Source organism: Loxodonta africana, chromosome 8 (assembly GCF_030014295.1).
Source record: "Loxodonta africana isolate mLoxAfr1 chromosome 8, mLoxAfr1.hap2, whole genome shotgun sequence".
In the NCBI taxonomy this organism is placed as follows: domain Eukaryota; kingdom Metazoa; phylum Chordata; class Mammalia; order Proboscidea; family Elephantidae; genus Loxodonta; species Loxodonta africana.
This window is the reverse complement of record NC_087349.1, coordinates 17,163,430-17,191,284: the sequence shown is the minus strand read 5'-3', so window position 1 is coordinate 17,191,284 and position 27,855 is coordinate 17,163,430. Positions and strand designations below refer to the sequence as shown.

Below are 27,855 nucleotides of genomic sequence, written 5' to 3'. Positions count from 1 at the left end.
TTCAACTTGAACTTGCATACAAGCAATTGATGCTCTGTTCCACAGTCAGCCTCTGGCCATGTTCTGACTGATGATATTGAGCCTCTCCATTGTCTCTTTCCACAGATGTAGTCGATTTGATCCCTGTGCATTCTATCCAGCAAGGTCCATGTGTACAGTCACTGTTCATGTTGTTGAAAAAGGCATTTCCAACAAATAAGTCCTTGGTCCTGCAAAATTCTATCACGCAATCTCCTGCAACATTCCTATTACCGAGGCCATATTTTCCAACTACTGATCTAAGTCCTCAAAGGAGTGTTGTTGGATACCTTCTTGCTGCACTAGAAATCCTCAGACATTCTTTGAGGCTGATCTGTACCCACTTAACAGAGGCCTCCTATCCCTCTCTCACCTCAAAGACCATTACCCATCTCATTGTATGAGTACAGTCCAAGCTCCTGACATCTCACTTGCCAACCAGGGCTGTGGGGAAGATTCAGCAGCTGGAATGAAATGGCAGAAGGTGCTCCTGGCCTGAAGGCTCCCAAGCATCTCCAACCTGTCAGTGCATTTTTAATCTACTGCCAAAAGAACCAGGCTTGCTTCCTCCTCAGAGGGCCTGCACTTGAAGTTGGGGCTGCCTCCCTTTGTCTCTCTAGGGCTCCATGGAATTTTCTCAAACTACATATTTAGCCATTATACGCTCACATTCCTTGACACTCAATGAGAAATCTTAGGATATAGACTTTGCCTGGTAGATAAGGAATGAGGTAATGCTTTAGCTCACAAATGGCTTGGGGGCAGAGATTTTATTTCTGTGTCTTTTAAACTTGAACCCCCAATGCATAGAACAATGCCTGGCATTATATTATAAACCATCAGTATGATTAATCAGTACATATAATAAACAATCAGTAAAATTTTGCTCAAGATTATTCAAAAACTGTTGTAGCCATGCATCGACAAGGAACTGCCAGAAATTCAAGTTAGATTCAGAAGAGACCGTGGAACAAGGGACAACATTGCAAATGTCAGATGGATCTTGGCTGAAAGCAGAGAATACCAGAAAGATGTCTACCTGTGTTTTATTGACCATTCCAAGGCATTTGACTGTGTGGATCATAACAAATTATAGATAACATTGTGAAGATATCGATTCTCCTGCTTTATAGGAGGCGAATGTGACCGTCAAAAGCCCCCTCCTTGGCCTTCCTTGACCTTCCAAAGATCCCTGAACCAAGATGGACCCGACCGAGCTTAGCTTTACATCCTGGAATAGTGTACTTCGACAAAGCATATCACATCGTCATGACCGCTGTCATCTAGTTGCTTAAGACTTTGATAAAATCTCGATAAGGGCCCTGGGTGGCACAAAGGGTTTGTGCTCCACTGCTAACCTAAAGGCTGGCAGTTCAAACCCACCCAGTGGCACTGCAAAAGAAAGGCCTGGTGATCTGCATCTGTAAAGATTACAGTCAAGAAAATCCTATAGAGCAGTTCTACTCTGTAACTCATGGGGTCACCATGATGACAACAGGTTTCTTTGCTTTTTTTTTTTAAGGCCTTGATGGAGGGAAGTTTATGGTAAACATTCTTGAGGATATGCAGCTTGGCTAAATACCTGGTCACAACTTGCAATTTGAAATCCAGCAGACAACTGGTCGCACCAGGAGAAAGGAAGACAGGAGCAAGTGGCCCTGTTCTAACCCAGCCTCCAAGACCGCGGCGAGTGCTCTTGGACAAATCAGTGCTCTTGTTTCCACGGTATGGAGCAGAATGGGCAGTGAGAGCAGACGGGGGAGCAGAAGGCCAGAGGAAGGAGGACCAAGAGAGAAGGAGGGCGGGGAGGGGAAGGAGAAGTGAGGAAGTGGACCACACAGCAATGTCTCCATCACTGTAGATCCTCCTTCTACACTTCCTCCAGGCCTGGATTTATTCTCTTTTTTAATGGCTGGGGCCAGAGATGTGTTCCCATAGACTCCTATTGATGCTTTTCAACTATATCTATGACACTTTTTGGCGATATGTTTGTAAACACAAAGCTTCTTGGCTCTTGTTTCTCATCACCCTATGGAGGGGCCATCCCTTGTCACCTCCCTATTGGCTGTCATTGGAAGGGCGCAGAGAGGCAGCTCAGTGCCCTGGCTCCTGGGTCTTGCTTGCTTCTGTCCTTCTGCCTAAGAGTGGCCATTCCTCCTTTGTTCCCCTTGAGAAAACGGGAACCTTCATTTTTAACTGGGAGAAAATTGAGCGCAAAGAAGAGGGTCCTACTTGGGGTGTGGGCAGAGGAGGCAAGAGAGCTCTAGGAGAGAGAAATGGAGCAGAGAATCAGGCTGCCCCCACCTTAGCTTGTCTCTGGGCTGCAGGCGCAGAGGTAGCTAAGGGGTTACCTCCAAATGTCATCCCAGATATCTGGGACAACAACAGGAAGTGGCCTAGGCTCACCTAGATCAGGAGCTTTCCAACTTCTTTGACCAAGACCCATAATTAGAAAAACCACCTATATCATGATAGAGTATAACATATGCATATTTAATTGAAGTAAAAGTTAAAGAGAAAAATATCCTTACAACAAGTGATGCACTCTGCTAATTTCTGTCCAGTCTTTTTTTTTTTTTTTTTGAAGTTCTGGTCATGAGCCACTAAATGATTCATGGCTGACTTATGGGTTGTGACCACAGTTTAAAAAAAATACTGGACTAGACCAGGGGTCAGCAAATTTTCTGTAAAGGTCCAGATAGTAAATATTTTTGGCTTTGCAGCCCGTATTGTTTCTGTCATAGTGACTCAACTCTGTGGCTGCCACACAAAAGCAGCCAGGATAACATGCAAATGAGCAAGTGGCTGTGTCGCAATACACACTAAAATTTGAATTTCATATAATTTGCCTGTGTCACATTATTGACTTTTTGGAACCATAAAATAATGTAAAAATCATTCTTAGCTCTTGGGGTGTACAAAAACTGGCAGCAGACCAGAGTTGGGCTTTGGGCCATTGTTTGTTGACCCCCAGACCATATAACAGGAGCCCCTGGGTGGCGAAAAAGGCTAAGCACTCGACTTCTAGCGGAAAGGTTGGTGGTTCAAACCCACACAGGCCTGGTGATCTGCTTCCAAAGGGTCACAACCTCTGAGAACACTACAGAGCAGTTCTACTCCACACACATGGTATCGCTGTGGGTCAGAATCGACTCGATGACGACTGACAACATTGAAACTATATAATTTCAACCGATGCTTGTGGCGTGTTGCTAATCCTTCTCTACAGGCATCCGTGAATAGAGCAGAGTGTGGGGAACTCCAAAATCTCTGCCACGGCCAACCACGAATCAAGGTCTGGCCTATGTTGATCTCATGCCTTTGTGGTAGATTCTGAGTTCTAACATTTAATTAATGATCCCTGTTCCCTGACTTCTTTCCTCGGAAAGAACATACTTTCCTGTGTCATGAGTCTCTCATAGTACCTTGAAATGTCTCTTTGCTTCTTGTCTTTTCCACGAGCCTATGAGCTAGTTGATTCTAGAAACTGCTGGTCCACTGGAGGACAGGAGAGCTTCTGCCCTTCCAAGCCTTTCTTGGTTCATGTGTAGCTTCTACTCCCTGGGCTCACCCCCGGGTTCTCCTCAGAACCTACTCTTGGACTACGTCCTCCACAGCCTCGTCAGCTAAGCTTTGGCTCTTAAGGTGTTCAACTGATTAAGGCCCACCCACATTATAGACGGTAATCTACTTTACTTGAGGCCAACGGCAAGCAGACTAGTGTTTGACCAAATAACTGGGCACCATAGCCTAACCAATTTGACATATACAATTAACCATCACGGCAAGTCACTGTCTTCCTCTATCCCTCAGCTGCCTTGTTTGTGAAGTAGATCAAATCATCCACCCATTGACATCAGGTTGATTCCGACTCATGGCGACCCCATGCATTACGAAGTAGAGCTGCTCTATAGGGTTTTCTTGGCTGTAACCTTTACAGAAGCAGATTGTCAGGACTTTTCTTCTACAGTGCCACTGGGCGAGTTCAAACCACCAACCTTGGGTTAGCAGCCGATTACAAACTGGTTGCGTCACCCAGGGACCTAGGTAGATCAAATGATGCCTCTGAAATGCTCCCCAGGATGAGGCAACATCTTAAAAATGCCCTAAGCATTTCACAGGGAAGTCGTGGTAAAGTATCTACCTGCGGTCACAGACAAACACTATTATTTTGGGACCTAAAAAAAAAAAAAAAAAAATTTTTTTTTATTTAGGTCACTGAACATTTTGAGTGTTTATCATATGCCAAGCACTATTCTAGGGGTGGAGCCCTGGTGGTGCAGTGGTTGTCAGCCTGGCTGCTAACCAAAATGTTGGCAGTTCGAATCCACTAGCCACTCCGTGGAAACCCTACATGACAGTTCTACTTTATCCTATAAGGTTGCTATGAGTTGGAATTTACTCGACGGCAATTATTATTATTATTTATTCTAGGGATTGGGAAACAAGGAAGAATAAGTAAGCCCAGGACCCAGGCATGATTCTGCATGTGAGTGTCCCCAAGACTTGGATCTACAGCCGAACAGTGATGTCTCACCCAGACCAAACTGACCATCTAACTCCAAGAAAAGGAAGGGGAGGAAATTAACTTCTACTGGAGATCGACTGTGTGTTACCAGCTTTCTACACCCATAATGACATCCAGTCCTTCCCATACATGGGCACACTGAAAGAGGTACAAAGAGGATATATGATTTGGCCCAAGTGACACAGAGGGTATATTGTAAAGCTGAGATTCAAAAACAAGCTCTTCTGCCTCCAGAACCTAAGGGCTTTCCACTCTTCCAAGCAGCCATTCGAATAGGCACCCTTCCCTGTTATAACTCATGTATATGATGCATCCTAGTCGTCCATCAGAAACCCATCCAGAGATTGACCCATGTGGTCACATCCAAGGACCCAGCTCTTGTTCCTTTTCTGTCTCTTTTATCGATCAAGCTAATTAGCGGTGTGCTTAGTCAGACAACCAGTTGCCAGCTTATTGGCTGTTGGGTTCATGGAGGGAAGGGAAGTAACATTCATAACATTCATTGAACACTTTCCAAGAGCAGGCTCTGTTCCAGGAGCTCCTGGTCATGCATTCTCTCCCTTAATCCTCATAATTACTCTGTAAAGTGGTTATTATTATCCCTTTGGCTACAGAATTGAGAAAAGGTAAGTAGCTGTGGACACCCCAGAAGATGGGCAAACCAGGTGACCCAGCATCTCAGGAAACTTGGAATCTGAGGCTGGCCAAGCAAACCCTCTCAATGCCGAAGGAGCCAGGCTTCTGGGCCCTTGTCAGACTTGGACAGGCCAAGGAGAGCTGGGTTCAGATGAAGGCCGTTTGTCATTCTGGCCCTCCAGCCCTAGTGTCATGCAAGAATTTCTTGCACAACTCCCGAGCTACATTCATCCCCTCTCGTCTCCCCTGAGTGCACTCCGTGGAACTCCCCAAGAAGGGATGGAAACAAGATAAAAGCTGCCCTGATGGACAGCCCTACACCCCAGCTCTGGGCTAGGTGCTTTGCATCTGTCATCTCTTTCCATTTTTATAACAATCATGTCAAGTGGGTATTTCCATTGTGCACCATTTGTGCATAATTTAATTCGACCCTCCCAGCAAATCAAAGCTTAGAGGGAAAGTGGTTCTCCCGAGCTCACCCAGCTGGGAAGTGTGAAGCCAGGAATGAGCCCTGCTGTACCTGCCCAAAAGGATCCTAACCGATCTATCACTCAGCTGCAAAGATAATGTGGGCTATCCATGTCCCTATTTTTGCTGATAGGTAAACTGAGTCCTTGCAAACAGCAGGAAGTGCCTACAGAGATTTAGGGCTAGACCCCCAGTCACTCTTGCTTCTGGCTTTCCTAGAGATGGTAATGGAGGCAAAGAGGGGAGATGAGTGATAAGAGACCCCTGAGAAAGGCAAATGTCCAAACATCAGCTGAGTAATTTGATTCATTGTTCATCATTTGGGCTGAGGGGGAAACAGGGTGGCACTCTAGCAGAATGGACTCCTCACGCCAGGTACCTCCATGCCCTGGGGCAGCACTGAGAGCAGCACCCCCAGGCCTGTGCCCCCCAGAGCCTGGTCAGAGCTATGTGCTCCTCCCTCACGGAGCTCAGGGCTCACTGATGCTCTTGCCTCTTGCTCTGCTTTAGCTATCCTGTGGAGAACAGCCAAGACATTACAGGGGACAAGCCAGGCTGCCTCCTCACTGGGACTCAGTGGACTCCCCAGCCCCCCCCCCCACCCTCCGGAAAGGACAGTAGCCCTGTCCTCCAGACTCTATCTGGCCCAGGCCTTGGAAATGCAGGAGTTGTGGGTCACACACTGGTTCTTAGGCTGCCCTGGCCCCTCTGGGCCAAGTTTTGCCCCATTTCTGAGCTGCTTTTTGAAAAGAGGTGGATCCAAGAAACCCACTGCCAACTCCCAAGTCCCCTGACAGGCTGGGAAGAAGTGGCTAGGATGGGGCTCAGCTGGAGGATGGGGACTGCCCACCTGGGAGGGGCTGAAGGTACACCACCCCTGAGCTGAGGTCATTCTCCATCCTCTCCATGGGGCCCCAAATCCTGCTGGAGCCCCTCACCCTACCTGGCATGTCAGGAGGTCAGTGAGCCCCACCAGGCCCGAGCTTCCTTCCCTGGATCATCCTCGCCCAGGGACTTGGTGACCTGCCCCTCGCCCCAATGTGAGGACATGATATACCAGGGGCCTCTAGACACTTTTGGTTCAATTTGTCATTGTCCATGGAATAAATGGCCTCCCCAGATGGCATATCCAGTGAGCGTGTGGCTGGGCAGTGGTCAGACACTGTGTCGGGGCAGTGCCCCCACTGTCTCCCCCTGAACAGCTCCTGAGAAAGCTTCTCTCCTGTCACCCAGGCATCTGGGCAAGACTGCACTCTGGTGGGTGGGCCCCTTACTTCCCCTCATGACACTGGCCTCCCACCCAGACCTGCTGGGCTACACTATTCCCTGGCCACTGTCTGGAACACAGAAATTCATTTGCCCTGAACCCCTCCTTGCCGCCAAACCCATAAAGGGCGGCATCTGGCCCTCTCCTCAGAGGCCTCTGGAGCTCATGGGCCGCCTCAATGTCCACGTCTCCCCAGTGCCAGGATAATAAGGGGAGGGTTTGTTCTCCTCCCCCCAGAGTACAGACCAACGAGCATTTTTTAAATTACCATTGGAGAAACACACCTAATTAGCCACTTTAAAGGAAAGCTGTTTTTTAAAAGTCATAAATTTCTAACTGGCCACAGCTTGGAGACTTTTAGAGCTAATTGTATGTTTCTGGAACTAACAGGGGAATTGGTAGAAGTTAGGAATAAATTTTACAACCTTGGTGGGCAGGCAGGGGAAGCGGCGGCTGACCTCCTTAGGCCAGGGAAAGGTTCATTTCTGTTTGCTGGAATTAACAGCCCCTCTTCTCTCCTCCTTTTCCTCCTCTACCTCTTCCCTCCCCCTCCCTCCATTCCCACTAACTCCTGCCTTGGTCAGGGGGACCTGCCTTGGTCAGGGGGACCTGCCTTGGTCAGGGGGACCTGCCTTGGTCAGGGGAACCTCCCTTACTCAAGGGGACTTGCTTGATAAGGGGGACCTGCCTTGGTCAGCGGGACCTGCTTGGTCAGGGCGACCTGCTTGGTCAGGGGGACCTGACTTGGTCAGGGGGACCTGCTTGGCCAGGGGGACCTACCTTGATCAGGGGGACCTACCTTGGTCACGAGGACCTACCTTGGTCAGGAGGACCTGTCTTGGTTAGGAGAACCTGCCTTTAGGCTGAATGTGTCTGAGAGACCCACAGCCAGGCCATAAGACAAGGAAGAAGAAAGGGGAAGAGAACAAAGAGAGGGAAAGTAAAGAAGGGACAGTGGAGATAGGGAGACAGGAACCAGAGCCAAGTTCCAGAAGCCTGCTTCTCATTTGTGCTCCCCATTAAATACACACTGGTGGGATGGTGGATGGAGTCTGACTCTCCCTGCCCGCTCCAAACAGGAGGCTTCAGCTTCCTGCCCAGGCCTGCGGCACCCCTCGGCTCTGCTCCCTGGCCCTGAAGTAGAGAAAGCCCTCCATCACGTGAAGCTTGGGGAGGTTCGGAGGGGCTGTGTTTAGACAGTTTAGACAGGGCAGGGGGATTTCTGTTTCCTTCCAACCTCTGCTGCCCGGGGAAGGGGCAGAAGGTCCCCCAGAGGGAAATGAGTGTGCTCACGGGGATGCAGGAAGATGGGAGGCCAAGGGAGAGCCATGCAGAGCGGCTGCCTGGCATCCCCTGACCACCCTGAAGACCTCACTGCCTTCCATCACTAGCCCATCCATGTCACAGCCACAGCCAGGACGACTGTCCTCTGAGGGGGTTGCAGGCTCCCTTCTACCAATGACACCCTCCCCCGGCTGGTTGTAGTGGAAGCTGCAGGAGGAACCAGTCAGTGCCATTGTCTTGGCCCTCTTCCCTCCTTGTCCACCATGAGGCACACCTCTGTGACCAGGGTCATCACGCCTGCTAACGTGACGTGTGGCCTCCTAGGTGGCTGAGCGGCAGCGGCAGGTGTTGGAGTTCTATAAATGGAAAGGTCCGGAGAAGGACAGCGATTCACTGCCTCAGCAGAGTTCCTTCCAAATCAGTGTTTCGGACTCAGTCCTTGAAAGCATGTTCTCCACTCATGAAGCCCCTTGCTTCTATGTGTTCAGCGAGACTACAAAGAAATCTCACGAGATTTCAGATCACGTTCTGGAAAGCCCTGGGCATGCCTTCTCAAAGGGGCAAACTTTGGTTCTTGAGGGGAGGGAATCTTAGTACAATGCTCAGTGGCCCTCCAAAGCTCAACCTTCCTGACAAATTCTCAGCCTCAGTACGGAACACCTTCTGGTTAGGACAAATTTAAACCTGATTTCTTTTTTCTGGTGGGGGGAGGGGTGGTGATCATGAAAATGCAAATAAGCCAGAGACACCCTGGTCTTGGACCCTGACCCGGGGGTTCACACTATACAGCCCTACAGGCCAGGGATGGGCCTGCTCACGCGGCCCCTGGGGACCCACTTCAGTTGACTAAACAAGAAATGGGGCACAAGAGGGAGCTCCACTCAGAAACCAGTCAGCAACCCCAAGACGTCCCCACCGAGGACATGACAAGCTCTAAATTGGTGGGGGAGGGTGGGGCCACTGAGGCAGGTCATGCAGTACTGCGTGTCTGCCAGGTCAGGGAATGAAAAACACCTCAGGGTCCTCTTCCCACCCTGCAGCCCCCTACTAGGTGGACATACTCAAGGCAGCCTGCTGAGGCAGGAACCTTGAAAACACGCTGAGTGAATAAGTCAGTCACAAAAGGACAAATGCTGTATAGATACCACTCATATGAAATATCTAGGCTAGGAAAGCGTATAGAGCCCAGAGTTTATTAGTGGTTACCAATGTGAGTGGGAGGGATGGGAAAAAAGGGGACTCATGATTACCGGATACTGAACTTCTGTTTAGGACGATGGAAAAATCTGGAAAAGGATAAGGGTGATAGTTGAACAATGTGCTGAGCATAATTAATGTCACTGAACTGTACATGTAAAGATTGTTGAAATCGTAAATGCTTTCTTACGTATATATTTACCACAATAATAATAATAAATGGCCAGAAGAGCTTGGGTGCTCTGAGGAGAGGGTCAAAATGGAATGACCTCTGGGCACCCAGAACCCCACTGATACCCCACATACTCCCCTTCTGGCTCCAGGGGTGGGAAGAGGGAGGAGACACAGACACAGCAGAGTGGACAGCCTCCTCCCCACACTCACCAGTGGCAATTCCTCGTGCCCCCAACCCCTGCCACCAAAAGAACAGAGCTTGTGGTCTCTAGCTTTAATGGGCAGCTTTTGGGTCTGGTGGGTAAGCTCTGGGGTCAGACACAAGGCTTTGAAGGCCCTCCCTCATGAACATCACATGAGCTCAGAAAGTCAAGGTCCTTGGGGAAGGGCCCTCTCTCGCTCCATTTCCCACACCACACGGTCGAGGCTCCAGAGATGTTCAGGGAATTGAATTTAATTCTTCTTTCTCTAATGTTTTCTCAGAAGCAAGATGGGATGAGCATCTCCTCTGCCTCAGGGGGTTTCTGTGGACGTTAGAAGAGATGGTGTCTGGGGTATGCTCAGAGAGAACCTTACACACAGCAGGCAGCGTGGGCGTCCCTGCTTCTCCCATCTTGCCTTTCCTTTCCAGGAAACAAGGCTTTTATCAGACGTTGTCTCTTCTCCTCTTATCCTGCCACAAGTAGGTGAGAGGAGGAGTGGGGGAGGGGAGGACATTGGCATCACAGAGGAGAAATTGAGGTACACCTGAAGGACAGCTCCAAGTGGCCTGAATGTCCCCTTCCCTGCCTGGCCCCTCCAAGTACAGGCAAGTGTGCGGCAAAGTTGCATTCTAACCTGCAGCAAGCACTGGAGGCCTTTACACGGGTACCTTTCCTGGGGTCTGGCCTGCAGAAGGCAGCCCTTCAGTGTCTCTCCCAGGGGTGCCCTACTGGGGCCCATTCCACCAGCTCAGACCCAAATCAGCATGAAGCCCCAGATTCTCCCCCCAGTGACCCTTTCTGGCTTTCTGGGGGCTCCAGGTCACTCAAGAGTTGCATTTTTTTTTCTGTCAAGAAAACACAAACAATTCAATGTCAGGAGGGAAGGGCCTTGCTGCCCGTTGGCCGTGGTGGCGTCCCCAGGGAGCTCTACTGACGTCACACACAATGGAGAAAGGGAAAACAGCCAGGCCTCTGGGGCAGGGAGCTAGAGAGATTTGTTCTCATTCCTGAATGATTAAACTGACACTGCAAACACCTGAATGAGTGTCTCCTTCTTGGCACCCCCACCACTCAGGCACAAGGGAACATGGCGGACGGCCTGGCCCCCAGGAGCCCTCAGTCCACCACTCCACCTACCATGGTCAGCCACCCCCTGCAGACAGCCTGGCTCTGGCCATCAGCTACGCCCTAGTCTTCCTCCCACTTCATCCCTGTCTGCAATTGTTTCCAATCAGTTTAGGAAACAGCTCTGAGAACAATTAGAAAAGATAATGAGGAGGAATTACATAATTACAGTCCGCCTTCCTCTCAGGCACTTCAAAAAAGACTGAACTGAGTCCAAAAAGAGACCAATGTAAGGGAAAGGATGGTGCTCCTGGGGACGGGGCGGGGGGAGGGTGTTGGGGGTACAAGGGCTGGGGCCCTGGAGGTGGGGAACAAGGGTGCTCCTGCGTGCCCCCTGCTAGCTGAGCTGGAGCCCTTGAGGATCAGCCTGGGATGCCCCAAGTCCATCCTCCTGCAGTGCAGACCAGGCTGCAGAGCAAGCCAGGTATACCAGAGAGCTGAGTCTACATGACAGGAAGAAAAGACCTTCAGGATCACTTAGTTAAACCTTCCATTTTTGAGAAGAAGAACAAAGACCCAGAGAGGAAAAGGTCTCACCCTAAACTACACAGAAGTGGGGACTCAGACCCCAGGCCAGAGCTTTGTCCATCTGCAGAGATCTTACTACTGCCATTTGTCCCCAGACCAGCAGCGGACTGGCCCTGTGCTCTTAGAAAGCTAGTTATTCTTGACCAAAACATGTGGGTACCAGAAGAATTTTGTCCTTCAGCACAAGGGTCAGCAAGTTTTTCCCATAGAAGCCAGAGAGTAAATATTATCCACTTTGTGGGTCAGTCTCTGTTGCAACTACTCTTGGCCATGGCAGAGTGAAAACAACTGAGGACAACCTGTAAACAAATGAACATGGCTGTGTTCCAATAATACTTTATTTATGGACACTGAAAATTGTATTTCATATAATTTTTACATGTCATGACATGTCATGATGAAATCTTTTTTCAACCTTTGAAAACTACTTTCTATTCAGCCTTTAAAAATGTGAAGACCATTCTTAGTTAGTGGCCCGTGCATAAACAGATGGTGGCCAGATCTGGCCCCTGGGTTGGCGTTTGCAGACCCCTGCTCTAGCATGTTTCGTTAAGACGTCGGCTGCTAATCAAAAGGTCACCAGTTCAAATCCACCAGCTGCTCCTTGGAAACCTTATGGGGCATCTTTACTCTGTTAGGGTTGCTAAGAATCAGAATCGCTCGACTACAATGGGTTTTACAGGTTCTAGCCAGTCGCTAAAAGACTTGTGTTCCTCCGATGATTCCACACCCAAAGTGTAGCCATTCTTTGGTTCCATGAGCCCAACACAGCATTTGGACATAGTCTTGGTGTCAGTCTCTGCTGGGTCACATTGGCATGCTGGCCAGACTACCATCAACTAAGCAAAGCTCAGGAAATCAAGCCATCTCTGCCATCTCTGAGCACCCAGTTTCCAAGAGCAGACCAGGCTGCTGGAAGAGAAGTTTCCCAGCTGGGCAAGCAATCCCTCCCCAGAACAGAATGATTCTTTTCAATGAGCCCTCTTTAGGCAGAGTCTCCCTGGCTCACAAAATAACAAAGGATCACACGCCTGGCTTTCTATGCAGCACAACCCAATTTACCACTGTCTCCTCCTACTGCCTCTCCTTTGAGAAACAGGACTCTCAAGCATCTTCATTCATTCAAGACAGGCTCTGTGGCACCATGCCTGATGGAAATCAGGCACAGGATGTCAGGTACACACTGATGCCAGGTCTCCGGGCAGTTAGTACCTTGAGGCCTGTTACGGACTGAATGGTGCACCTGAAAAAGACATGTTGAAGCCCTAACCCCTGGTAGCTGTGAACATGACCTTGTTTGGAAATAGGATCTCTGAAGATGTTATAAACTAACATGAGGTCATACAGGGTGGGTCTAATCCCATCTGAGCGGTGTCCTTATGAAAGAGGAGAACAGACATGAGGACAGAGAGACAGAGAAAGGATGGCCATGTGACTATGCAGGCAGACACAGCCACAAGCTAAGGAACGCCAAGGATTGCCAGGAGCTAGGAGAAGCTAGGAGACAGGCATGGACCAGTTCTGCTTTCTGAACTCTCAGAAGGAATCAACAGGGTGGATATGCTGACTTGGACTTCTAGACTCTAGAACTCTGGCTTGATGAGTTTCTTTTCTTCATAGCCACCCACTTGGTGGTATTTTGCTAAGGCAGCTGTAGGAAGCTGGGACCTATTATTCCCCCTTTGTCTCCAGTTGCACCCAACATTGTATGGGACAGAGAAGAGAGACTCGGTAACTGCTAAATGAGTGAGTCACGGTAAAAGGAAGTCGGCTTAAATCCTATGCAAGTCCAGAGCAGGGAGAGTTTGTGCCCAGCTGAGGGCATCAAGCATAGCTCAATGACCGGCAGTTGAGCTGAGCCTGATGAGTGGGTTGGGTGTGTACACCTGGGGCACAGGTAGAAGGAAGGGGGGAGAAGAAATTCCAGCCAGAGGGAATAACTAGCATGGGCCTCAGGCATGGTGGAGGATGGAAGAACAGGGATGGTTCACCTGCTGATTCACAGGCGAAGTTCAAGGAATAACAATAAGTGCTAAGAGTTGAATGTCAAGTTGTACGGAGATCACTGAGGACCATGAATGTCAGACAAAGAAACTTAAACTTCTGTAGGAGGCAGGAAGCATTGGATCTTCTGAACAGAGAAGGTTGGGTGACGAGGAGACCTGGAAAACTAACCTGGCAGCAGAGTATAATGAGGACAGGGGCGAGTAAGGAATCCATTTAAAGAAATCATAAACTAGGACAGAGACCAGCAGGTTGGACCATACCCTGAAGAGGAGCTGAAGGGTGACCTGGAATGGACAGAGACTTGTCAATCCACCGTGACTGAGTACAGACCCTGGAGTCAGCTAAGCTGGGCTCAAAGCCAGCTCCAGCATCTACTCACTGTGTAAAGGCCAATGCTCTCTGGGACCCAGTTTCCTCATCTGTAAAATGGGTTAATAATAAAACCTATCTCAGAGGGTTTTGGCAAAGGTTAGAGGAAGTTATACACGTGAAGTGCTTACTGCAGCACCTGGCACAGGGCTAATGCTCAAGAAACATTAGCCGTTATTATTAGTTTTATACCAAAATAATTTTGAAGTGAGAGGCAAATGGATACTAGTAAAAATACTCTTTGAGAGCTAAAAAAAAGTCCAAACCTGTTGCCATTGAGTTGACTACAACCAGGGGTCAAAGGTTGTCACATTGTCAGGAGGCACATTTGGACCGGAGCAGCTTTTCTCCAGTGGAGGGACGGGAGGGTAGCAGACAGCATTCTCCAGTACCAGCACCTCCTTCCTTGCCCTCCAAGTCCTGAGTGGTGCGTCCCTCACCTGTCCTCAGGAAGCTGGTACACACCTAGTCACTCCCCAGGGTCAGCTTGGGTGCAGAAACGTACAGATCTACGTATGGGGACCTTGGTCAGAAAGTCAACATGCCTTACAGACAGCTCCCAGCCCCCAACACTGGGGGAGGGAGAAGGGATGGCTGACCCAGAGAATGCCGCTTTCTTAGATACTCAGGGGCTCAGCAAGGGATCCAAGCCAAGGTCGCTGACCAGCAGGTAAGTCCAGGGTATCTTAACCCTCCAAGACTTTCTTTGGAGATCCTCCGTGCTGAAGATTTGTTGACCAACTACTTTTTAGGGCTCTGACCTACTGATCAGATTTTCAGCATCTTGGAAAAAAGAGTACAGGTTTCCCTGAAGGTAGTCTTGGTTCTTCCTTTCCTGGCCTCGCCACTCCCTGGCATGTGACTACATAAACAAGGACAATTGTTAAGTGAGGGCACACAGGATGATGTGTGTTCAGCACAGGCTGTGAACTCAAGGACGCAGCTGAGGTTTGCTCACCCTCTCGTAATCAGCGCATGCCTGGGACACACATTCCTGCTCAGGAGGAAGTGGCTTTCCCAAGCCCACGGCCTCACCACACCCTTGCCCACCACTTCTGGTGGGCTCTGCCTCACCTCTCTCAGGTGGTCTTCTGTTCTCCTTTGAGAGTTCTGTGCCTCTCCACAATGGCAGACTCTCTTCTCTTGCCTGTTCCATCACTGTTCCCCCCATTGCCAACCAGCCAGGCTTCATGTCTCTGCTCTGAAGTGGAATGTGGCCAGTGGAGAAAGAGTCACCGTCCACTCCTGGACTGCCCAACACAACCCTTCTTTCATGCCCTTAGTCAAGCCTCTTTGCAAACTCCTCCAAATCTCATGTACAGCCAATCACATCTCCCATGAGGAAGAATGCTAGACCAAGGGCTGAGGACTAAAGAGTAAAACAGAAGAAATGTGCTTCTGTTCCCAGGGTGTTATGGGTTGAATTGTGTCCCCCCAAAATATGTGTTGTAAATCCTAACCTCTATGCCTGTGTTTATAATCTCACTTGGGAATAGATTGTCTTTGTTGTGTTAATGAGGCAGGATTACTGTAGGATATATCTTCAGTCAATATCTTTTGAGATATAAAAGAGATTAAAGAAGCAAGCAGAACAAAGATCGGGGATGACTGATGCCAAGACACATGGAGATCTCTAAAGAACCAGGAAGAAGCAGCTAAAGAGACAAGACCCGTCCTCCAGGACAAACAGAGAAAGACTTCCCCTCAAGTCAGTGCTCTGAATTCAAACTTGTACCCTCCTAAACTCCGAGGAAATAAATTTCTGTTCGCTAAAGCCATCCACTTGTGATATTTGTTGTAGCAGCACTAGATAACTAAGATAGAATTTGGTACCAGAAGATGGGAGTGCTGCTCTAACTTATACCTGAAATGTAGAAATAGTTTTGGAATTGGGCAATGGGTAGAGGTTGAAAGAGTTTTAATGTGCCTAATAGTAAAAGCCTAGATCACCTTGAAGAGACTGTTGGTAGAATTATGGATGTCAAAAGCAATTCTGGTGAGGGCTCAGAAGGAAGCGAGGAGACCTATAAAGACCCCATCATCTTAGAGAATATGTATGGCACCAGAAACAAAATGTTGCCAGAAATGTGGGCATTAAATGTGCTTCTGGTGAGGCTTTAAAAAAGAAAATGATGAAAATGTGATTAGGCAATAGAGGAAGGGTGATACTTTTTAAGGCAGTGGCAAAGAACTTGTCTGAACTATGTTCAAATGTTTGGTGGAAGATAAAACTTGTAAGGGATGAACCTGGGTATCTGGCTGATGAGATTCCTAAGCAAGATCTTAAAGGGGGAGCATGGTTTCTCCTTTCCACTTAAAGTAAAATGCAAGATGAAAAAGATGGACTTAAAAGTGAACTGTGCAAAATGAAAACAGAACTCAAAGATTTGGAAAATTCTGTTGTACAAAATAAGCACATATGTCCTAGAATGTTCACTGAGGACATGGCTACACAGTATTTTGTTAAAAAGATTAAGACTGTGACTGATGGATCTAACCAACTACCACAGTAGGAAATCCATCAGCTTAGAATGAAGAGGACAGAGAAAGAACGAAAGAATGTTGTCTGCCTCTTGGAATTCTACGGGAAAGAAAGAAGCCAAAGGAACTACGTCTTTTGTCCTCCAAGAAAAGAAAATGACCATCCCTGGGGCACTCTGGGGATCAGCAGAACTGCTGGAAGGAGCACCTTCTCTGTTTCAAAGGGTGGAGTCACAGTCTCCTGGATCTCAAAGGGTGGGGCCACAGCCTTCTAGCTTTTGAAGAGCTGGATCTTTGCCAACTCAGTTCCAGAGTGTAGAGCTGCCATTAAGGTGTGATAGGGGGATGGGGCTGCCACCCAAAGCTGAGGGGGCAGGGCTGCCATATTCAAGGGGCAGAGGAATGGGGCCAGTTGGGGCCAAGGGCATACGGTCACCACTCAGATGGACTATGAGAATGGGGCCGCCTAATACCAAGTGAGCAGAGTTGCCATTCCAGAGGACCTGAAAAGTGCAGCTGAAGCCCTGGGCTGAGGGGCTTCCACCCAGAATCCAGAGGTCATGGCCAATACCCAGAATCTGGAGGGCAGGGTTATTCCCCAGATGGTCCTAGAGAACAGAGGACTATTTTTAAGCCTTGATAGCTAATTAAATTGTTCTCCTGGGTTTTAGACTTGATTGGTGCCCAGTATCCCGTCTTTCCCTCCAATTTCTCCCATTTGTAACAGAAATGTCTACCTTGTGCCTGTTCCTCCATTGTATTTGGAAGCAGATAACTTGTATTCTAGATTTCACAGATTCACAGATGAAGAGGAATTTCCATCTGGTTGCTACTGACAACCAGGCAATCATATTTTCTAGCCCCAGATATAATCATCATAATCAATATAAGGTATTTATCCCACTCCTTGGTTTCACAAAACTCCAAGCTTTTCACATCTCTTATTCTTTCTTCACTAGCATGGGGGAGGGAAGGGGAGGATGGTATATGTTAAGAGGGGTGGGGAAGGACTGGAGTGCTGCCTCTATTTCACGGATGTGAAAACCAAGGACAGGTAGCTGTGGAGAATTTCTCACAAGAAGAGAGTATTGTTAATGGGAATCAGCATTTGGTGAGCCCATTACAATGTATGAAATGTGTTATGGAGTGAATTGTGTCCCCCAAAAATATGTGTCGGAATTCTAACCCATATACCTGTGGATGTAATCCCATCCGGGGATAGGGTTTTCCTTGTTATGTTAATGATGCCATATTACTGTAGGGTATGTCTTAAAACTGAAAAACCTAAAAAGAGATTAGACACAGAGGGAAGTAGGCAAAATGGGGGAAAGACAGATAGCACATGGAGATCTTTAAGGAACAGGGGAAAAGAACACTAGAGCTGAGACAAGAATTTTCGCCCAGAGCAGACAGAGCAAGCCTTCTTCTAGAGCCAGTGCCCTGAATTGGGACTTCTAGCCCGAACTGTGAAAAATAAATTTCTATTCTTAAAGTCACTCACTTGTGGTATTTCTGTTACAGCAGCACTTGGAAGCTAAGACAGAGTGCTTTCATACATTTTCTGTCATTCACTTCTCACAGCTTCCCTGAGAAGTAGGTACATGTAACTCATCTTATGGATGAGGCACGAAAGATTAGAAATGGCATCATAGAAACGTGAACTTGGCTCTTTTGAGTTGCTTTCTGTGTTTTTTTCCCCATTGTCTCTCTGCAAGGAATGGCAATACACTTAGAGAGTTATTCCACCATGTTCATGCACTATCATTAAAAAAAAAAAAACAAACATTGCCATTGAGTTGATTCTGACTCATGGCGAACCTATAGAACAGAATAGAACTGCCCCACAGGGTTTCCAAGGAGTAACTGGTGGATTCTAACTGCCGACCCTTTGGTTAGCAGCCGTAGCTCTTAACCACTATGCCGCCCGGGTTTCCATGCACTCTCATAAAAAAAAAAAAAAAAAATTTTTTTTTTTTTTTTTTTCATAGCACCTCTGTAATGGACACCATTACACCAGCTGCTCTTACTTACATGGGTCGTTCTCTCTGGTTCTGGTTGATGCTCATACCAAATGGGTGACAGGACAGAAATAACTAGATTACAGCACTTGACTGGGCTGGAACACTTAGGAGCTGTATTTCTTTTCCAAAATTCTCTGAATGTTCTCCCCAAAGTAAAAAGTTTTTAAAGAAAAATTAGTCTTTTTGACGGTGGTATCATTCATAACTTTTGGCAACTGTGTGATGTTACCTGTTACTACAGCAACTGATTTGACGTCACCTGTTCCTGTTAGCATCTTAGCAACCAAAGGGATGCAAGAAGCAGGCCTTTGGTTCCCTGGGGTGGACAGGTCACATGAAGCTTCCGTCCTCAACAGGGAGCAAAGTCTTTGGTGCCCACCTTGCTAGACAGTGCTGAAAACAGGCAGCCGGAGGTAAAAGGACAAAAATTAAACACAGCTGAAAGTGAACATGTGTGGCCATGGGCAGAACTGTTCCAAAATAGGATGTTTTCCTGAGTTTTATGCACAGCGTTCATTTCCCTTCGGAGGCAGCAGAAGCACCATTCAAAGAAAAGAGCATTACCTTGTGTCTGAAGCTCCCGCTCTGGTCATGGAACACAGTCAGCTGGACACCTTCGTATCCTTTACCATTTTCCTAACTTAGAGTGATGCACATTCTACTGTTGGAAGGAGAAGCCCCCAAACGGGAGACCTGGCCTGTTTGTGATATCCCAGACCTCCTGGGCAGAGAGATGAAAGGGTTGTGGCCAGCCCTCACTGAACTCTAGAAAGTCTACCATCTTGAGAAATTCCCTTTCTACCCTCATTATATGCAGCTGAGCAGGCAGAAGAGGAAAATTGGACACTAAAGTGTAGTGTACCAAATGTTAAATCCCAGGCCAAGGAAACACAGAAGGAAAAGGTGGGGACCCAGATCCTCAGGGATCAGTGCTCAGTGACCACTGTCAGGCAATCAATGGAGGCTTGTCCAGCACCTACCAGGTGCAATTATTCTATAACAGCTCCTCCCTGGGCCTCTAAACTAGTCTGGCTGCCCATACCACACAGACCGACCGCAGGGGCACTGTCTTTGTGTCCACTGTTAGCCTCCCTCCCCTCTTCCTGCACTGCTCAGGCATGACAGTCAGCTGTGACTCCCATTCCCCATCCCCACCTCCCACCTTGGCCTCAGGTTGGGAATCTCCAGCATTGACTCTCAATGCTCTCTTTTGGTCATAGTTTGTATCCAACCGCACCTCCACAGTGTCATGGCCGCTTAGCACACCCACATTGCTTGTCCCTGGGGCCCAGCCCAATCAGTCTGCTTGGTTGGCATCTCTGCTATGTTGGTTCCAGCTGTGACGGTGGGAGGCAAGGAGGGCTAGAGGGGTGAACATGCTGGAGGCACTGTGTAGCCTCCCTCTCAGAAATTTAGCAAAGCCCAAACTTAGAAGCTCAGGCTCTCCGGGGCACACGTTATTTTGGAGCTCTTCTTAGGCCCTGTCGTTCCAACACTGGCTCGTGGGTAGATCCTCCCCAATAATTCTTTACTTTGGGGAGCACCTGCTACCTTCCAACGAGCTTGCCATCTGTTGTCTCTTTTTAGCCTCACGACATCGGTGGGGTAGAGTCAGACCAAGGGACACAGTCCCTAATTGCTGCATTTGGGGACATTGAGGCACAGAGCCCATGAATGATGCTATACCGGGCGCAGAGCAATGTGCCCACGAGCTGCTGTGAACACCAACAGTTCTGTGAGCCAGCATGGCCTCGGCCAGGTGTAGGAGAGTCAGAGGATTCATTTAATGTGTAGTCAAAAGACTGGAGTCTGTATTTCAGTTCCCACTCTGACTTTTCACCAAGGATGAGGACTCTACAGCTCTCAGAACTGCTTTGCTCCAGGCCACCACTGGGCAGCAGGCAGGGCTGAGATCCAGGTCCCCGCCTGCTCTATCCCCAGCTCTTCCCCACACGTAAAGGGCCCGTCTCAGCCTCAGTCTACACTCTGGCCTCTGGGTATATCTGCCTGTATCTCTGGGATTTGAAATGGAAGTATGTGTGCCTTGCTTGGGCTGTCTGGTCACCCAGGGCCATGTGCTCGTTCAGAAGGGGTGGCTTGTCGTGCAGACAGCCACCAGACCAGCCTAATCTGCAGCTCCTCACTCTTACTTGTGGGTTCACCAACTCCTGCCTAGTGTGTGCCAATAGCCCCAGGGGGAGAAAAAGGAAGGAAGGAAAATAACCAAGGAGGAGAGAGGGGAGAGATTCTGAAATCTGGACAACAATCAAGAGCCTGTTGCCATGACAACTACTCCTTATTACAGTTGCTCAAACTGCAGCCTGTTCTAATCAGCCCAGTCTATGGGTCTTCATCAGACTCACGGAAGCTTCCATCTGGGCCTGGCTCCCCGCCTGGGCACCAAGAACAGGGGTCACAGGCACCTGGAAGACCACTAGCCCTTCCGATGACCCTGACGGCAGAGAAAGGGAGGAGAGAATGAAGGACTGGACTGGGTGTGAAGGGTGAGGTTCTGCTGGAGAGGAAAGGAAGATAAGGAGTGTTGAAGACAGTGACAAGCAAGAGGAACACAAGACTTGAGTGGGAGGCACAGCCTGAGGCAGTGTCAGCACTGTCTGCGTGTCCCAATGCCTGTGTCTGGAGTTGCCCCTCTGTATCTTGGCCACCTGTGTCCGCAGGAACTTGTCTCTGTGCTGGGGAGCCCCTGAGTCCCCACATGACACATGATGGCCTTCAGCCAGCCTGTGTATGTAGTTACCTGTTGGCCTGTCTCTGGTGCCTGTCTCCCTTCTCCATTTCCTGCCGCTTGGAATGTACTCTTTTCTCCTCTCTCTTCTCTCACAAGGCTCAAGTCCAAAGAAAACCCCTGGGAGGCAAGGCCAGGGTCAATGCCCAGCAGGAAACAGGTACCGGCAGCTTCTGATCACGTCTCAGTGAGGCCCCTGGCTGGAAAGGGTACTAGTACTCACGGTCTCCAGAGCTGCTGCTGAGTGAAGGGTTTATGGCCCTGGGACTCCCCACACAGACTCCAGACTCCTCAAGTTCCCAGAAATGACTGGTGACTTATGGGCTTTCCTCAACCCACAGATGGGGCCTCAGAGGCCAGTGACTTGTCAAAGTCACCCACTGCATCTGAGGTCAGTCAGGGGTCCTAGCCTACAAAAGTGTCCCCTTCCCTGTGCATGCTCTCTTTCCTCCTGTACCTATCTGGCAGTCACCCAAACTTGCTTCAAATCAGATGACATGTGACACATCACCCTCCGTCCGGCTCTGAGAGGCATCCATCCCTGGGGACAAGAGGTCTGGTTTCTATTCTAAGCAGCTAGAGTGAGAGACGGGGGGCTGGTGAGGTAAGGCCACAGCAATGGCCTCTTTGCAGCTGTCTGGGATAATTGCCTAACCCAGGTCTCCCAGAGCCAGGGGTGGGGGGACCCAGTGTTGGCTGGCCCCATAGACTGAGCAAGGGGACCGAACCAGTCTGCTCCAGGAACTCTGGCTCTCTGCCTGCACCTCAGCTGCCATTACTGTTCTGTTGGTGAACACACAGCAGGAGGAGCCAAGGGTGGAAGATCCCAGTCAAGAAAGGTGCCCTTTCCCCAGTGTCCAGCCCTTGGACAGTCCTGAGAATGCTTCCGTGAAACCGCTCCTCCAAGTTGCTCCATGGAGAATGGGGGCCCTGAATTTCAGTTGACAGCTCTCAACCCAAGAGACACGTGAGACCTAGAATCCATGCAGGACCAAAATGGTGAAAAGGCCAGTGCACAGGAGAGGAGAAGGGGAGCCTGAAGGACATTTGCCACAGCGAGCAATAACCTGTTAACCCCCCACCCTCCCCTCCAGCTGGGGTGTGCACACACAGGTGCCCTTCCCAGCAACCATGCTTCAACGACAAGGCGGGCAGTCCAGGGCACTCCAGGAGGGGTAGACGTCCCCACCTCGGGCTCCACTGGGCTTCCTGGCTGCTGTACACGCCAGAGGCACACCACGCCACAAGGAATGGAGATGCCCACCTTGATGGTGGACCCAACAACATGGACGTGCAAGATCATACCCAGGGAGGTCCCTTTAGATTCTTCCTTCCCTGTCCCCTGTGTGCTCAGAGGAAAATGGCCACTGGCTGGCCCTGTGGAGAAGACAATGGAGTTCAGATGACCCATCACCAAGAGAGGTGTCTCCTTCATGCTTAAAAGCAATGGCCAGAAGCGCAGGAGGGGGGATATATGGCACATACAAGAGTCAGTGCTGAAAAGTCCAGAGCAGCCCCCTGCCTCTCCTGGGTTCAAAGCAGAAACTGAGCTGGGAGGACTCCACGGCCATTAATTCTGAGGGGCAGACACCTGGCAGGGAGGGGTGGAACAGAGAGGGAGAGAGAATGTGTGTGTGTGTATGTGGGTATGGGTGGGTGTGAATGCACGTGCGTGGGTGGGGGTATGGGGTGTGTATGTGTCTGAGTGTATGTGTGGGTGTGGGGACTGTGTGTCTGTGCACGCACAGCCATGCACACATTCTCACAAACGAAGCCACACTAGTTGGCGGTGTGTGGGTGTGCATGTGAGAGCTGGGGAGCTGTGCTTGTGATTATAAGGCTCAGAATCACAACTGGAAGGAGAACTGCGTCTGAGACGAACCAGCAGCCAGATCCGGACTTGCACACAAAAAGCCCTCATCTCTGTGCCCATTGATCTCGCCGCCTCCTCCCACGTTCACCTTACAAATGCGGAGCAAATGGAGAGCTCCCTCATTTCTCCCTGTCCTGGGGGACCCTGCAGCAAAATGCACACAACCTGGAAATGTGGTTGCCCAGAGGTGGCGGCCATCATGTGTGGGCACACAGCGGCTCCCAAGGCCTCCATTGCAGTTGACATGGAGGAAGTTGGCAGGAAGAGAGCCGTGATTAGAGAGGGTGGCCTGACAAGACAAGAAGATTCAGCTCACATTGGGTGGGAGTCACAGCCCCACAGAGCCTGGTCACTCAAGTCGAGGTGGCTCGGTGAAAGGTGGAGTCAGTGAGAGCTGAGGAAGCCAAGAGTTCCGTCACAGGCAGGCTTGGAGGAATGAGAGAGGGAAGTGGCAGGAACTCCACCCATGTGTGGTTGTGGGAAGATGGAGCACCTCCTGAGCAGAATTGATCCTCCTCTGTGTGGCCTCCAGGAGGCAACCTGGCCATGACTTCTGAGCAGGTCGTCCCTGGTACGCCCCGTGCAGAGAAGTCCCAGCACTACTTACGGTGCACAAGAATGTGTGGGTTTGCACACAACATGCCAAAAGCATATGACTTTGTAAGTTGAGGGGAGGAGGTGGTTAAGACCACAGGCTCTGTTAGAACAACAGCTCTAGGCTATGTGACCTCTTGGAGCCTTGATTTCCTCATCCATAGGTGGAGGAAATATTAAGTGACTTTTTCATACAGTTGCTATTATGACATAATCCATGGATAAAGCGCTGAGCACAATGCTTAGTAGGTAGTAAGTGCTCAATAAATATTATTTTGTTTTATTATTAGATTCAGCCCCCATTCGGCTAAGATATAAAATTACACAGTCGAAAAAAATAGAGGGGTTAGACACACACTAAAGAGCCCTGGTGGCACAATGGTTAAGTGCTTGGCTGCTAACCAAAAGGTTGGCGGTTTGAACCCACTCAGTGGCTCTGCAGGAAAAAGACCTGGCTATCTGCTTCCACAAGGACAACAGCCTAGAAGACCCTATGGGGCAGTTTTCCTGCATGGAAGTTAAGAATTCTACCACCAAACCACCAATGCCCTCACGACTTTGTGTATAACAGAATGAAACATTGCCCCGTCCTGCACCATCTCCAAGATTGTTGGTATGTTTGAGTTCCTCGTCGCAAAGGTTGTGTCAACCCATCTTACTGAAGGTTTCCCTCATTTTTGTTGGCCTTCTACCAAACATGATGGCCTTTTCTAGCAATTGGTCTTTCCCGTTGACGTGTCCAAAGTAAGCAAGCCAAAGTGTTGCCATCATCACGTTAAAGGAACATTCTGGCTATATTTCTTCTAAAACTGATTAGTTTGTCCTTCTGGTAGTCCACAGTATATTCAATATTCTTCACCAATGCCACAGTTTGAATGCATTAATTCTTCTATCTTCATTGTTTCATGGTCCAGCTTTCGCATGTATATGAGGCAACTGAAAAGACCATGGTTTGGGTCAGACCCACTAAAGTGACACCTTTGTTTTTTTTAACACCTCAAAGATGTCTTTTGCAGCAGATTTACCCAATGGTTTCTTGACTGTTGCTTCCATGGGCATGGATTTTTGATACAAGTAGAAGGAAATCATGGGCAACATCAATTTTTCTCCATACAGTATTTTATAGTGTGAAGGTAAAGCGAGGACCCGGATTTTAGACTATGGTAGTATCACTTGTTAGCAATTTGACTGGCTTAGCTCAATGCCCAACACATACTAACAACTCAGCAGATATTAGAACAAACTCACTAGCAACCAAGAAGTTACCTATAGTTTTAGATGTGCTTAATATCGAAATTTCTATTCTTTGTACGATTTTTTTTTTTCTTCAATCATCCTTATGACTGATAGTCAACATCTCAAAACAAAAAGCTTAGTTCTAAATCAACTGGCCACTGCTGGCCTGTAACTAGCTGGTTCACTTTTACAAGATAATGCTTAAGGCTTAAAACGCCAAGGCTCTATGAAACACATGTACGTGTTAATTCTTCAACCAGTATTGAGATTAACTGCCGTGTCCCTTTTAAACTCTTTATCCAGGCAGCAAGTGTTAACCCGCAATTATCACTGTGTCTAAAGTGCTTTACTGTCAGCAAGAGCGTCACTGGTCCCTGGTGCATTCAGCAGCTCCGTTAGCACTCATGGACTGCAGCTCTCATTCTATCTCTGGCCAGAAGGGAACTGAGAAGCAGGAAATAGTCTCTGCCAAACCCAGCTTCCCTGGACATTCCAGCCCAGCTGGCAGGTGACTGAGCCTCACACACCTGAGCCACAGAGGTAGCCAGGCACTTCACACGGGCTCGGCCACCTCATGTGGGCTCAACCACCTCAAGCAAGCTCCACCACCTTATGTGGCTTGGCCACCTTGCTCGGGCTCAGCAAGCAGCGTGGCCAGTCCTTCCAAGAGAAGTCATCACTGGAGCCGGAATAGCCTCTGGTCTGTCTGCAGACAGGTCTCTCAGCAGGTGTGGCCATCGCACCTTAGAACACATGAACAGGCAATTTATTTGGGATGGCTCATCAAGGCCTGACTACCCTTACCATGCACTTTAGGCGACACATTTGCTAGTGATGTTTGTAGGAGAAATAGGGGCATTTCCTGTTGCCCAAATAGCTTCTGGAATCAAAATATTTGCAAGCTACTGGTAAAGGAGCAAGCCAAGAACTCAGAGTTGCATGCCATAGGTGACCAAAGTCTGTCTCCAGTCACCTGCGGTATTCTAGGCCTGCTGACTAGTGGATCACCAGGGTGTGAAGCATCTCGTTCCTAGCCCCAGAAAATGTCCTAAAGATAAATACGTGAGCAGTGGGTGCTTTCTGAAGCTTTCTGGGATTAGGATAATAACCTTCTGGCTAGCTGATTGGAAACCTTTCTCTCTCTCTCTCTTTGATGCTACCAATGAACACACACCTCTATCCTCATAGTGGGGTCAATGACATCTTTCCGTTTCCCCACAAAATCAAACCACCAAAAAAGTTTTGTGCTTCAACCCATAGGGAAATGTCAGGATTCCTGTATTTAAAAGGGGAGCCTTGGGTTACCTGGTTAAGCACTTGGCTGTTAACCAAAAGGTCGGCGGTTTGAACCCACTAGCCACACCGGGAGAAAAAGATGTGGCAGTCTGCTTCCGTAAAGATTTATGGTCTTGGAAACCCTGTAGAGAAGTTCTGCTCTGTCCTATAGGGTCGCTAAGAGTCAAAATCAACTTGACAGCAATGGGTTAGGTTTACCTAGGAGTCTCTGCGTAGTGCAAACAACGGCTGGGTGCTCAGCTACTAAATAAAAAGTTGGTGGCATAAACCTACCCAGAAAAAAAAAAAAAAAAGGAAGCCCTGGTGCTCCACTTCTGAAAGGTCACAGCCATTGAAAACTCAAGAGAGTGCGGTTCTATTTGCAAACACATGGGGTCACCACAAGTTGGAATCAACTGGTTTGGTCTGAGTTTTTTGGGTTTACCTACCCCCAAGCTTGCACAGATGCAGGTTGTTTCTACCCTGCACAGTGGTATTCAATTCTCTGAGGTTGCTTCCTTCACACACAGCTGTCAACTCACACCAGATCAACATGACACAGCAAATAACACAAAGACACAGTAGCAGCAACTTTTGAAGGCACCCCCCGCACCCCTGAGCCCTGCCTGCCTTCTCCAGCCCGTGTGCTGTCTTCAAACTAACCATCCTGAAACTGCTTAAAAGAACCTGACAGGTAATTCATTCTGCGGCACAGAAGAGCAATTTTATTGTCCAGGGACAAGATCCCCAACTGCATTGCAAAATCCATCCACTCCGGGAACAAGGCTTTAATGTGAGAACAATTTCGAGAGTGTGTGGGAGTAATTCTCTCTGCCTGCCCCTCCCTTCCCCTAAAGCTTTGAGCCCGCGTTCTTACAGTTTCCTTTCTAAAAAGACCGCCGATGAATGGACCTCCATAAAATAAATCAAATATTTCACCAGGAAGGGTGATTATCAGGCACTTATTTGCGGACACAGTCAACCACACACGGGCCAGGCCTAGCTGCTGTGATGGGATTTCTGCCAGGGAGTGGAATGCTTTTATAAATTGTATCTGGCTCTCTTTGCAGCAATCCTGCTGAGCTTTCTGGGGTTTCACTGGGGCTCCTGGTTCAAAAAGGAATGAAGAGCAAAAGAGGGGGTAAGCAGGAGGACACTTGGGTCTAGAGGAAGAATCAAGCCTGGTGGTGCGATGGTTAAGGCTTAACTGCTAGCAGTTCGAATCCACCTAGTGGGGCCTCAGGAGAAAGACCTAGGGATCTGCTCCCATAAACATTACGGCTAAGAAAACCCTATGCGGGCAGTTCTACTTTGTCACATGGGGTCATTATGACTCAAAAATTGACTCAATGGCACCTGTCTTAGTTATCTAGTGTTGCTATAACAGAAATACCACAAGTGGGTAGCTTTAACGAAAAGAACTTTATTTTCTCACAATGTTTAAGAGGCTCAGAGTCTGAATTCAGGGTGCTGACTCTAGGGAAAGCCTTGCTCTGTCTGTCAGCTCTGAGGGACAATCTTTTCATCTTCTGTTCCTTGGCTCCTTGGTGATCTTCATGTGGCCTGGTATCTATCTTCCCTATCTCTGTTTCCTTCTGTATGCCTAATCTGCTCTTTTATATCTCAAAGGTGATTGGCTTAAAACACACCCTACACTGATACAGGCTCTTAATAACTAAGAAAACCCACTCCCATATGGGATTACAACCACAAGTATAGGGTTAGGATTTACAATACATATTTTTGGTGGACTCAATTCAATCCATAACAGCACCTAACAACAACGTGTACTTCTTATTTTTCCAAAAATTTCTGACGGCTGCTC

General features: G+C 48.7%; 1 protein-coding gene across 21 annotated transcripts in view; it reads right to left on the bottom strand.

The window, feature by feature from the left end:
* The window catches only part of PLXNA4 (plexin A4), a 516,957-nt gene that overhangs the window by 348,283 nt on the left and 140,819 nt on the right, over positions 1-27,855 (bottom strand). Inside the window, exons 4-5 of one of the 21 annotated variants that reach the window (XR_010322602.1) lie at positions 7,546-11,727; positions 1,463-7,507 (exon numbers count right to left, since the gene is read on the bottom strand). The exons of 18 other annotated variants lie outside the window; for them this stretch is intronic. Coding sequence is in view for 2 of the 3 variants with exons in the window: in XM_023539987.2 (XP_023395755.1) it covers positions 25,394-25,498 (105 nt within the window). In the remaining variant the exon portion in view is untranslated. Of the gene's footprint in view, positions 1-1,462; positions 7,508-7,531; positions 11,728-13,531; positions 25,499-27,855 lie in introns of those variants that run through there. 2 more of the 21 variants (XM_064289722.1, XM_023539987.2) reach the window with 2 other exon arrangements.